General features: G+C 42.2%; 1 protein-coding gene across 1 annotated transcript in view; it reads right to left on the bottom strand.

The window, feature by feature from the left end:
• Positions 1–60: 60 nt before the first annotated feature.
• CA3 (carbonic anhydrase III) overlaps positions 61–13,377 on the bottom strand; it is a 21,286-nt gene continuing 7,969 nt past the window's right edge. The window contains exons 3-8 of the mRNA XM_014965198.1: positions 13,117–13,314; positions 10,452–10,570; positions 8,384–8,476; positions 7,224–7,289; positions 4,604–4,759; positions 61–2,341 (exon numbers count right to left, since the gene is read on the bottom strand). Coding sequence (XP_014820684.1) covers positions 2,222–2,341; positions 4,604–4,759; positions 7,224–7,289; positions 8,384–8,476; positions 10,452–10,570; positions 13,117–13,314 — 752 coding nt within the window. The 3' untranslated portion in view covers positions 61–2,221. The remainder of the gene's footprint in view (positions 2,342–4,603; positions 4,760–7,223; positions 7,290–8,383; positions 8,477–10,451; positions 10,571–13,116; positions 13,315–13,377) is intronic.

Raw genomic sequence — 13,377 nt, 5'->3', positions numbered from 1 at the left:
ATTAGCATGAGAAATAAAACCAGAAATCAATTTTTTATGTAAGTCAATTTATTGGTTCTCTGAAGACACAAAAGCTGTTATTTCAAGTGCAGGCAACTAATCTTGTTTTATTGCCCCAATAACAAGAGATTAAAACATCACAGTCAATGGCTTGAAGGTAGAAAGACTCAAACTCTTGTCTCAGTTATTTGTGTTGAAATTTTCTCAACAGTAAGATCAACCCCATATGGATATGAGGAGATATTTTACGTGTAAGACATAGTGCAGTAGAAAAAATGTTGCTTATGAGCTTTCTGTAGAAACATTTTTATGTGTTGAGACGATGCACAGATTCAAGAGTTTAAAGAAGATCATGGAGACTCTTAAAATCAATACTGCTGCAAGTGCTGCACTCATAATATCAAAAGCTCATCTTCTGATTAGATTAAGCCAAGGCCAAAACATTCGTAAACAGGTTTCAATCAATACTTCAATTTCTGCTGACATTAACTTTTTTTTTTAAATGAAACTGCTTTATACTAAGCCAAATACAGTTCTAATAAACTGAAATATTAATTCTGAATGGGAATTCAACAATTCTTCCAACATTTTTAAATGAATACAAAGAACCAAACTCTGCACTCACTTTCATTCCTGAATTCTCAGTGAATTGTGCTGGAAATACCAATAGAATTTGTCCAATGTTGCCCATTCATTACTTCCCTGTTGAAGCACCGCTTTTCTAGTAAAGGTGAAAAATGAAAGAGTGAAGGAGAACTGGGAAATGCCTGTTCTAGCCATGTGTGACCCTGGTTTTTTTTAACTCTGATATATCCCTCATCAATGTTGCTGTCAACGTTTATGGCAACATCTCCAGAAGAACGCTCTCTGCCACCTACTGTTAGAGGAATACAGAGAATCCAGAAGCTTCATTTGCAGGAGGCTTTATGCACCACCTTTGGCCACCCAATCTCCTGTATGTACAATACTGAATAATCAACCTGATGGTGAACACAACATAGCAGATCTTTACTCACATAGTCTGCATGTAGGTTCAACCTAGGTGGTACTTGTGTTAACGCTGTTTCGGAAGCACGCTGAAATGATAAAGTTTGCATGATGAAGGACAGGGGAAGATGATTTAGAAGTTTCTGCCTGCCAGGGATTCCTTGCCCGGATCATACATGCCACCTGATGTGTCTCCCCAGAGCTCAACAGACTCCACTTAGAGTCTATAACTACATGGAGTCACAATAAAGAAACACTTAAGTGACCACCTGGATTTTTCAGTAGCGGGGATGACAAATGACACATATGAGTCATCCACAAAGACTGTCTCCATATGCAACAAAATCCCTAATAGGTGACATTGTTAATATGCAGACTAAGATGTCAAAAATAATAACAAAAAAAAAACCCAGGCAGAGCATCAAAACTGAAAAGCCATCATCCTGGGAGGTAAAATAGAGCAGCAGAAGAAAGGCACTTTCCCCCCAGGAATACTAGAGCTCCTGTACTAAATGCAAGGCAACGCCATACCAGCAGCACTCTACAGATGGATGGGTGAAGTAACAGCAGCAGGGAAAGAAGAAAAGATCAACGGGCAGCAGCAGGACATGGCAAATGATTAAATGACAGCAAGGTATCTTTTCTTCTTCACACACGGAGGCTGAGTATGCCTAATTGTGTCCCCAGAATACTAATCTTGGGTAACACACGATGAACAGGAGAGGGAAGGAAAAATCTGGTATGTTAAAGAGGAACTTATTCTTTGGATGTTCGCACTGGAGGTGGGATATCTGAGGAAGATCACCACTCGTGATGCTGCAGAAGCAGGCGTTTTACATCCTGTTCATTCCTGTTAACCCACTGTTATTTCTGCTGTCCTAAACTACTGCTTCATTTTACTGCCTTTACGGCATTTCCTTTGAAATTGATTTTAAATATTGAAACTGAGCCCCTTTTTCTTCCAAGCCCACATGGCGGAGAGGTGACACTAATGCAAATGCTGAGGCATCTGTGGTCAAGAATCACGTATATCTCACGTTTCCTTATTAAGGTTAGTATTTGCATACAGTATTTTTTTCTGCTTTCGAAATCAGATTCAGTTTTACCACTCAGAATTTCAAGCTGAGAAACACAGATCTGGATCCAGAGGAAAAGCAGTAGGCAGCAAAAACTAACTACGCTTTGGGATGCAGGGATTTCCTCACTCGGGTTCAGCAGAGGGAGACTTGAGGCTTCACTTGAACGAGGCTCTCACTATCCTGCCCTTCACGGGCTGAGGTGGGCGCCAGTTATCAACCAGTGGATTCATAGGTTCGTTCTCACCATTCTTGGAAAGGCTACGGAGCTTCGCCATCTGCAAGGCAGAAAAATTAGAGTGTCCATGTGAAATGGCCTGGAAGCAGTGAGGACCTAGATGCCTAGAACAAACTCTGAGACAGAACAGAAATTTTCATATATAATTGGCAAGCACACTGTAAAGATTATTGGTAAAGGTTGCTTCAGCCCAGCAGCCAGCCCTTCTTCTGTGGGTCTTCACACCCTTCACCCACAGAACAGTGCATCATCTGACCCTTGCCTGGGCTTCTTTTGGATGTTTTCCCTGACCCACACTCACAAAGTGGAGAGAGTGGTGGTGAATGGAGTTAAATCCAGCTGGCGTCCAGTCACGAGTGGTGTCCCACAGGGCTCGGTACTGGGGCCAGTTCTCTTTAACATCTTTATCAATGATCTGGACGAGGGGATCGAGTGCACCCTCAGTAAGTTTGCAGATGACACCAAGCTGGGTGGGAGTGTTGATCTGCTGGAGGGTAGAGAGGCTCTGCAGAGGGATCTGGACAGGCTGGATGGATGGGCTGAGACCAACAGGATGAGGTTCAATAAGGCCAAGTGCTGGGTCCTGCCCTTGGGTCCCACCAACCCCCTGCAGCGCTCCAGGCTGGGGGCAGAGTGGCTGGAGCTGCCTGGCAGAAAAGGACCTGGGGGTGTTGGTGGACACCGGCTGAACAGGAGCCAGCAGTGTGCCCAGGTGGCCAAGAAGGCCGCCAGCATCCTGGCCTGGGTCAGGAACAGCGTGGGGAGTAGGGCCCGAGAGGTGATTGTCCCCCTGTACTGGGCACTGGTGAGGCCTCACCTCGAGTGCTGTGTCCAGTTTTGGGCCCCCTACCATAAAAAAGACATTGAGGGGCTGGAGCGGGTCCAGAGAAGGGCGTCAAAGATGGTGAGGGGTCTGGAGCACAAGGCTGATGAGGAGAGGCTGAGGGAGCTGGGGGTGTTCAGTCTGGAGAAGAGGAGGCTGAGGGGAGACCTTATTGCTCTCTCCAACTCCCTGAAAGGAGGGTGTAGAGAGGTGGGGGTCGGTCTCTTCTCCCAAGTCACAGGCGACAGGACGAGAGGAAATGGCCTCAAGTTACACCAGGGGAGGTTCAGGCTGGATATTAGGAAAAATTTTTTCACTGAAAGGGTTATCAGCCATTGGAATGGGCTGCCCAGGGAGGTGGTTGAGGCACCATCCCTGGAGGTGTTCCAAAGACGGGTTGATGTGGTGCTGGGGGACATGGTTTAGTGAGGTGTGCTTTTTGTTTGTTGTGTGGGTGTTTATTTTTGTCAAAATTAGGTTGACGGTTGGACAAGGTGATCTTTAAGGTCCCTTCCAACCTAGACGATCCTGTGATTCTGTGGAAAAAGAGTAGGGACCTCCTGTGACCCTGCTGGAGCTGGACTGCAGTCAAATCACTTGTGACAATATGGCTGTCTGTGAAGGAGGATGCACAGCACATCTAACTCTTTGCAAGGCAGTCTGATAGAAAAATCTGGCCTGCAGCAGTGCCTATTTTGTTCTGTAAGGCAGGGAGAAATGTTATGCCAACTGGACTATTAAATTCAATCATGAATCCAGCACTTTGCCATTGTTCTCCAAATTAGTTTAAATTCAGTGTTTCTTTGTTAATTGTTACCCTGTCATTAGAATACAAAATAAATCTGTTCTGAAACCAGCCAAATCAATAAAAAGGCTACATCCTGACTAGTGCTGCTGAAGCAGAAAATGTTATAGATAACCAAATGGTTTAACACAAGAACTTAAAAGGTGGTCACCTACTCCAGACTGGCTCTCTATTCTTTCCCCTATGTAAATGCGCATTTGAGCTATATGAATACAATTAGTACAGTAATTTCTGTTAACATTCGGGTTTGCAGGTTCTAGCTAGTTTGATCCTTCTCATTGACAGCTTTTCGGAAGTCCAGCAATTTCTTAAACTGGGAAAGCAGCTAAATGTTAGTGTCACTTAACGCCGAAGCACAGAGAATGAACTGAGGCTGCTGCAACGGCTGAATTTTGTGGCTTGGAGGTGCTTCTGCCTATGCAGGTTTTCAGGATCCCAAGAATAGCTCCTGCTAAAGCTATTCCGGGAGGTTTCTAGGAAGAGAGCCTGATTCTCAAGGTCACTTTTACAGTCCGTTTCAACAGTCCATTCTGCAGGCAATTTCTCACAGCCCTCGGCTAACGCTTTCCTCATCAAAAAATGCGAGGTGACATGGGGCTGGCAAATCATCACACCGACACAGTGAAACCCTGCTGAGAGCTGGTAAAGGGGTAGCAGAAGTGGCTGGAGTTTACCTGGTCTGGGCTGACTTCAATGGGCTCCCTCAAGAGAATCCAGGTGATGCACTCCTCGCAGGGGGGTGTGGTGAACGAGCCGTGGTAGGTCCAGTAGTCCCGGGATTGGGGGAAAAGAATTGAAGGATCAAAGTGCTGAAAAGGAGCCTCTTTGCCCTTAAGAGAAACCAAAAATAATCATCTGCGGTAACTCCAGGGATATGCATCTTAAAAGGTATCAGTATCTATGTTATTATAAAGGAAGTAATTAAATACCAAGATTCATGCAAGAGGTCAATCTCCTTTTCTTCCTGTCAAGCATTTGCCCTTCGATTTGTAATAAATGACATGTTGATTCCATTAATAAATTCCAAGAAATTACAAAGTGAATTTGTATGAGACCAAAGCAAATCCATTGCTACTTTTTTCTATTCTGGAATTACCAAAATTTTGTGTTATTTGGGTCACTTGGGATAAAAGATAACGTCTGTGGCACTGCAGGTACTGGTACCCTTTTTATCCAATAGTTGAGTGGCCAGGCATTTATTCCAGATTTGTTAGTCTTCCCCTCTATCTTGAAGGAATTTAAATCTGCATCTCTATCCTCCCCAAATTGTGCTCTAATTAATTTGTCGTAGTGTCTCAATACTTTTGTTGGCACTATGACCCTTAATGTAAAAAATTAAAATATTTCCTGGAAGAGTACTGGATCCTGAATGTCTTACAACTAAAGATGATTATCACCAGACAAGGGAGAACAGCAGGCAGCAGATGGCATTTCCTGGGAAGTTTTTCTTTTCCACTGAATTGGATACTCAAGACAGTATCTCCACAGGACTGTGGTGGGACTTCCTTGTCACCTGCAGGGTGACAAGAACTAAACAAGAAAGTTCAGTTCCCTACTGGTATTTAGGATGCAGTTCTGGAAAGAAAAAAATCTATTATTCCAAATTCCTTCTCCTATCATGGAGAATGTTCTCTAGATGGGAATGGAATATTACCCTATCAGGTGCAATGGGAGGAGCTGAAATCTTTTCCACACATTCGTGGACAAAATGTGGGTGGAAAGCATAACATTAAGACTCATCTTCTTGACAAAATTGTTCTGTAAGTTCAATATGAGTTTGCAAATAACTTCACAAACAAAATTGCTCTTTTCCAGAAAACACAGTTAAGTGTCCTCTGCCTGTAACGCATCGTAGCAATTGAAACTTCATGTGTGATAAATACACCGGTGACACCGTCCATTAATCTTTCCTGAAAGATAAGTAGTCTTGGTAAAATGCATGTGATCAGAGAGAAAGTAAGTACAAGATAAAACACAAGATGTGGTTATTTGCATGTGCACCAATCTTTCTCCGCTTTTCTTCAACTGTTGCTTTTCCCAGAACCACTGCAGAGAATATCCATATGCAGGAAATCAGACTTCTATTTTTTTTGCTGTTAGAGGTCATTAAAACCTCCAGTTCAGCAGTCTCAGGTAGACTGTAATGGAATGGTTATCACTGCCACCGTGTCATCATTGTGTGACACAGTGTTTCATAGGGTGATTGATCAACCCTTTGTGAACATGCAGAGCTCTTCGGCATGTAAATGGCCAAAAATTTATATAGGGATTGTGAGAGAAAGCTGAATCTGTATCAAGACAGATATCATTGACGCAGCAGGGGAAGCAAAATGTAGGGCAAAAAAATGACCTGCAGTTCCCTCAACAGAAGGAACTGAATTGTACCTGAAGGCTAAAATAAAATTAACATGACTCTGAGTGAGGAAAGAACAGGCTTCAGGCTCAGACCCGTACATCAATGGCACTATATAAACACATAAATTAAATGCAAGAAATTCTGCTAAATGCAAAAGAAAATGCTTACAAAAGTAGAAAAATTCAGTCCTGGTGATCCTACAGTATGTTCAATGTCAAATAAAAAGGGGGCTTTTAGCATCATTAGAGTCATAAAGCTTATAATGAAGAATTGTTAACGTAATACCTAGAGGTTAAGTTTATGTTAACAATAGTATCACAATTCTTCGCAAAGAACTCCTTTCTGCAGTTATATCTATGCAATAGGTATGGACTTTGGTCCTGAGATCATTAATTAAACTATAAACCAGTTTAGAATAGGTTTGCAATGCCTTTTTTGCTACTATCATAGGAAGACAGATCCTAGGACGGGTGCAGAAACTGTACTGTGTTATCACTTTCATAAATGAATTCAATTCCATCTTAAAACTAATAATGTTTTTGATCTCCCTTACACTGACTAGGAGTTTGCTCCATCATTCCTGTTAGTTTCTTCTCATTTCAGGCAAGCTAAATTTCTAACTCAATTATATGCTGCTGTCTTCAAATTCAAAAAGCTTTTCATTTCTTCTTGATATTTGCACACTAGCAGATTTTTTACAGAGCAGTATTGAGAAGACTATCAATTGTGCGTGCAAGGATGGCTACAAAATTCTCTACAACAAGAATACTCACAGAAGTGAAGACTTCTAAGTTTACTTAAGTAAAAGAAAGAGTCTTGCTCCACAGTCCAACGTACCACCTCTAGTGCTACTGTTAGGTATAAGAATGATGCCAAAAAGGGAATCTGAACTTCTGCTGCTTTTCAACTACATTATATCACAAAAATCATTTTGATACCTTGGTCTTAATGTTATCAATTTCTTCAAGAATCCTCTTCATCTCTGGTTTGGGAGTTTTTCCAACCTGTAATGCAAAGCACAAGTACTGTGTTTTTACATCATATGCCACGGTATTAGAAAGAAATTCAGTACAACCCATCTGCCAGGTCGGGCAGCAGTACTCTCACACTGACACAAAATTATGTGTGTTAAGAGAATATCAGGAATAGCAGACTTGAATAACTGGCTTTGTAATTCAAAAATGTGTTGAAGACCTCTGCAAGGCATCTCCCACCGTCTGAGGAGCAAACCATGCTCAGACTGTGTCATCTACACCCTCCAGGTCCTAGTCCTCTGCTTCTGGTTGAAAGCAACCCACAACCACTGGGAGATGTATGAGCAATCAGCAAAGTGTTGATAGTCTGAAGAGCTGGAGTTCCTGCAGACTCTTCAAATGGTCTGCAGCACAGATGCAGTCAGGTCAGACTTGATGTAAGACATGTAACAAGCTTTGTGTTATGACCCCCTCAAACTATGGGGTCAATTTATTGGTTGCGTTCACGATGTTAGGCACCTCCAAAAGCTTTGACATGGCTCTGCATCCCAGAAGAATGAAGACAGTATGCATAAGACATGCAGTTACTGCCATGTCTTGTTCCAAAATAGATATACAACCTCTATTTTAGCAATACTCAAAACCCCCAATTATGGAATAGGAAAAGCACAGAGAAAAACAATGTCTTCTATGCCAAAGAGCAAGAAGGAAACAGGGAAAGAAGGCCAGTGAAGATAGAGTGATATTACTGACTTTTCTAGATCTTTTAGCTGACCTTAGCATAGGAACATGTTATACTCTATACATTGTGTTTTACAAGATAAAGCTTTAACCTCAAGTAGACCAAAAGAAATGACAAAGTAAGAATAATTGAAGGACTCAGTCAAGACCACACGTGCTATGTGCCACTGGTGCCACGAATGGTGTCAGAAGTTGGCTCTGAATGGGTTAGTGCATGGAATCTGAAGGGGCCAAGAATATACACGATTTGAGTCTGCACATCACTTTGAATGTGTTCCTGAAAAATGATATTGTGCAGGGAAAAACAATGCGAACTTTCTCCCTGGCCCTAGAGAAAGATGAAAAATGCAGAAAATTATAAAGACTGAATATTTGCTACTTACTTTCAGAAAAATGCCCACAACGGCCACACCATCAGGTTGTTTCAAAGCTCCAGCAAAATTACCATGCTTTGGATTCCAGTGCACCATATGTAACTGAAAATCAATGAAACCTCAGTTATAAATGCAAGAAATTGCCAGCAGCACAATCTTACAAGCTTTTACATTAAATTAGGAAAAGTTTCCAGTACACAATAAGTAAAGGAAGGGACATAAAAAAGAGAACTGCTAGTTAAGTATTTCCTTTTCTTGTTCCCCTGCTTCCATACACTCACACTTCATATAAAGCATCATTTTGCATTTAACTGAAGCATAAAAGAAAGAAAACAGAGTTCACCACACAATACATTTAAAAATTAATCAGACAATTCAACTATAAACAGTTTAACCCAAGCATGTGGCGTGCCCACATGCAGTGCATAGAACACCTACTGACATGCCCTTCAGTTCAAGTAGGTTTTTAGATCTTCTTGTTATGCAGATAACAGCTCGAGGATTTACACTGGGTTGTAGGTAGTACGTGTGTTATTGTTTTGTATGCTTTACTACTGTCATCGCTTTGTACTGAAAAGGAGAGGAGATAGTAACCCCATATTTCTTTCTCATTTCTACTTTCAACAACGCTATATATTTCAAGCTTTTCAATCTTCTTCCTGAAAATATCTGGCTCCTGCATATAGCTAGAAATTCTGCAACCAACAGTGTGGAATCCCCAAATAAGTAGTGTCTGGAACGTAGTGCCATACAAAACAATAGAGTCCAGTGCACATTTTGAATGCAAATTTTTAACAATTTTTTTTTTTTTTTTAAGCACAGTAACAATTATTTAAAACAACAAAATCATTTGTCCTGAATATAAATTCATGTATTGTTCTCTGTTTTTTTTTTTTCCTTTGAGGATAAGGATATCATTGCTAAGGATAAAGGTGGAGCAGCCATGTATTTTTGGTTGGATTCTAGCACAATTTCATACATTCCAGGCTTCCTCCTCCTGCCAATAAATATCTGAGTACTGCAAACAAAAGCAAAGTAAAAAGTCTGTGCTTGAACTAGACAAAAAATAGCTTAAGGAAGCAGAATTTGTCTGGTTAATGGGCCAAAGAACATAGAACACCAACAGAGTTTGGCTGCGGTTACGGAATGGGGAAAAAAAATCCCTAAACCATCATGCACAGTCATTTCTGCAATGTTTGTGAACGCTGGCCCTGCAAAATATCTGCCTGAATTTTCTCCTATGACAGGTGGGCAAAGCCCCTTGAGGGTATAGGTGTAAGGCAGGAAAACACTACTGCAGAGTTTTTGTGGGCATAGGCATATATTTTGAGCCTATTCTCAAATAAGAGGGAGAAAAGAAGTAACATTTGCTAGCCATTCACTAGCATCAATAGTGTATTCACTTATATTTATTACTTGAAGAAGTCTTCAAAGCCTAGAGTATCCACTAATTTTAGCAAATTTGGACAACAATGGTGCAGTAGTTTACATTTTAAAAAAACTGTAACTACTGTTTACCAAATCTGTTTTCCACAGGCCCCAAAAATAAACACGGTGATTTTAAAGCACAGATGTTCAGGAACAGAATATGATCCTTACCACTCGTAATAAGTTTTAAGGAGGATCTAATTTTGCATGTCAGTTTACAAAATGTGCTTTTAGTGAGTTTTTCTGTTCATTGGTAATGCTTTCTGAAACTAACTTGGTAATTCAAGTTATACCAGAAATGGCTCAGAGCCAAAAAAAACACCATCAGAAAACAGATTATCCTATTTGTCAGGAACAGATCGCTTTGTCGTTTTGCCTCAAATACTTTTAAAACATTCTAAAATACCAGCAAAAACTCGGGCTTGAAGAAGCAAATTCCATGTTAGTATATACTGGCAAAGATACATTTGTTGGCAGATGTAACTTTTCCCACTGCACACTGACAAACATTCACAAGTTTCACAGATTTTGGAGAAAAACCCATGGCTTGGAAAAAGGACAGTGGTTAATCTGTTCAGGTTAATGTTCAGGTGCATAATTAGTCAAGTTCGGGTTAATACTGAATTTTGCTATTAAAAATAAGTCCTACCTCTGCTGCATATTTCACCCCATCTACAACATGCTCGGAGCCGTGGTCGTCAGAGGAACCCCAATGCAGGTGAAGCTGACGTAGCCTGTAGGCTCCCGAGAGTGGTCCCCCTCGCAGCACTGCAATGGATAATCTCCGTCAGCCCTGCCCTACAAGATGCTGACACACACCTTCATCCAAGGGGGATGCTTTGAGAGCCTGGAACACCTCTCCTAAACCCAGCTGGCTGCAGCTGGGGGATCACAACGCTCACCAGTTTGCAAGGCTGGGGCTGAAGAGAGCCCCTGAGTGGTACCAAAAGTGTGGGAGCTGCTGAGAGTCAAGCACAGAATCAAACCCCAGAAGGGTGGTGGAGCACTGGAACAGGTTGCCCAGGGAGGTGGTTGAGGCCCCTTCCCTGGAGATATTCAAGGTGAGGCTCGACGAGGCCCTGGTCAACCTGGTCTAGTTGGGGGTGTCCCTGCTGACTGCGGGGGGGTCGGACTAGATGGCCTTTGGAGGTCCCTTCCGGCCTGGGCAGTTCTATGAGTCTATGATTCTAAGTCTGACAAACCCCTTTTCCTTTGGCAATGGGCACGCTACAGTTCCTGATGTGGGGAGAAAAGGAAGGCATGCACGGCTTATTCTCATCAGGAGAAGGGTCTGGTGTGAAATGGTTGGGGATCAGACTGTGAAATGAACCCAAAGGTGCTTTGAAGCATACCTCTAGTCCGTGACCAGCCTACCTGTTACAGTTCAGACAACTAAACGGGGGCTACATCGTAGTGTGCTGCTTCTAAAAGAAAAGGTCTGTTTCTTGAAAGTGAGGGAAGAGAAAGGAGTTTAGGTCAAATGAGTTAGGAAAGTGTTCTTGAGCAAGCAAAAGCTATATTCCATATGAACATTGCCACCAGAAGAAGCTATTATTGCTGATGTTCTTGGCCAAATAATGCTGACTAGCCATAAGTCTGACAGTTTGCATCAATGCTGACTTTCAAAACATCACGCCTGCTCCTTCAGTTTGGGGATTCCTTTGAGCAGGGACTGCTTAGAAGATAAGCTCTCAAATACATTTTTCATTCATTACCTCAGGCAGGAATGAGATGTCTTTCCTTATACAGAAAGCTGGTAACGCAGTTCACAACTGCCGTGCCAGAAGACCTTGTTGAAATAGCATTCAAGTTTGAACTTCTACCAATAGCTTTGAAGTTCAAAGTTAACATGGAAATAATATTTAAATCCTCCTGTGCCCAATGGTCTCAAATAAATTCTTCATATCATATGTGTTGGAATACCTACACAGAGCAAGAGGTTTAACTTGGCAGTTTCTTTTCAGTCGGTGGGTGTCACAGCCATAGGAGGGGCAGGAACAAAGCTCTGTGTTGAGTTTTAGGCATGCAGTTCCTCTTATTTTTTGGGTTTGTTCATACATAAATAAATTACCATAATTTACTCAATACAGTATTGAGTAAGCCTTCTGTAGAAAATATGTCTATTATTATTATTATTATTGTTTCACTTTTGAAAGTAGGAAAAATAAGGCAAAGACTCTAAGGCCCAAATCCTCATAAGTATTTGCTTGCCATTTCACCCTGGAATCAGGCAGGAACTTTCAGGAGTGAATGAAAGTGCAATCTACGATTTGTCTGATGCCACGGTGTAGAAACTGCAGTCACAAACACTAAAGCATCAAACAAATACAGAACAAAAAGAGGTCCTGTCCTAAATAGTTTAGACTCCATCTGCAAGACGGAACAACAAAAAGGTAGCTGTAATAGTAAATAAAGGAGATCAAGGAAACAATGAGCTCATCAAGATAAACAAGAGAGATAGTGATCTTTCAATGTACTGCAGATAAATTTCATTAATTATGTAGCTAACTAAGAACAAAATCCCAATACACATGCCATCAGAGCAGATGCAGAAAATTATAATGGGAAGTTACTCTGTTTTCAATTAATTAGATTGCTTTTCTTCTTGATAAAGAATGGATCAATATTGCATGCTCTTGAGATGCCTTCACATTACACGGTATTGTGAATTTGGCATTCATTTCGGCTGTTGTTGCCTGTCTGCATTCAGAGCTACACACTGATACAGCTCTGGAATCAAGTTTTGAACAATTTAACTGGGAGAAGCAAGGCTGCTCTCTCTCAATTAAATAACAAAGCCATTTCATAGCTTTCCAGAAGCTAGGAAATACTATTTTCATAAATGCTATTTTCATAGCTTTTTCAGGCTCTGAAGGAGTCTGTGAAGAGTTCCCATGCACACAGAAGAAATCAGGGTCGGTGAGTGGAAATATACGAGTTTTGTGTTGAGGAAGAGCCTCAGGGTGCACACTCCACCCTTCTGGGGGACGCTTTCTCCCCTCAGACAAGAGCTGAGGATGCTGTGTCTGTGCTGCAGGAGGTGAGATGGGCAGAAGTCTACCTTCCAGCTGCCCCTGCAGCTACAGCCTCCCTGTCCCACCTGTGGTGGAGCTAAAAATGGGCAGATCCACCAGACAAAACTCCAAGAGCACCTTTTCAATGTGCCCAGATGACTTTTCTCTGCCAGCCCCCACAGACTGGGTACCACAGGATGCGCTTTTGCAACCCCCAGCGCTTTGCAACCCCCAGAAGCCAAACCAAAAAAAAAAAAACAAACCAAAACACCCCCAACTTCCTCACACACACACACACACCTGATCGGTCGAAAGTGTCATCGAAGACAACCCGGCAGGTGCGCCCGTTGTTGAGGATGGTTTTGGCCGCCCCGGGGTCGTAGCTGGCGTGCCAAGGCGTGAGGCAGGTGTCGTACCGCGTCTCTTTGCTGTTGATCTCGATGGGTGACTGGTTGTCTCCCTTGGCCAGGGGGTAGTTTTCATGCCAGCGCTCAGGTCCTGGGTTGGGGGTGGTGGGGTGGTGGAAAAGGCAAGGAGATGTCGCTGCAGCTCAGACCCCCC

Source organism: Calidris pugnax, unplaced genomic scaffold (assembly GCF_001431845.1).
Source record: "Calidris pugnax isolate Ruff unplaced genomic scaffold, ASM143184v1 scaffold41, whole genome shotgun sequence".
NCBI lineage: Eukaryota > Metazoa > Chordata > Aves > Charadriiformes > Scolopacidae > Calidris > Calidris pugnax.
This window is presented reverse-complemented; position numbering and strand designations above follow the sequence as displayed.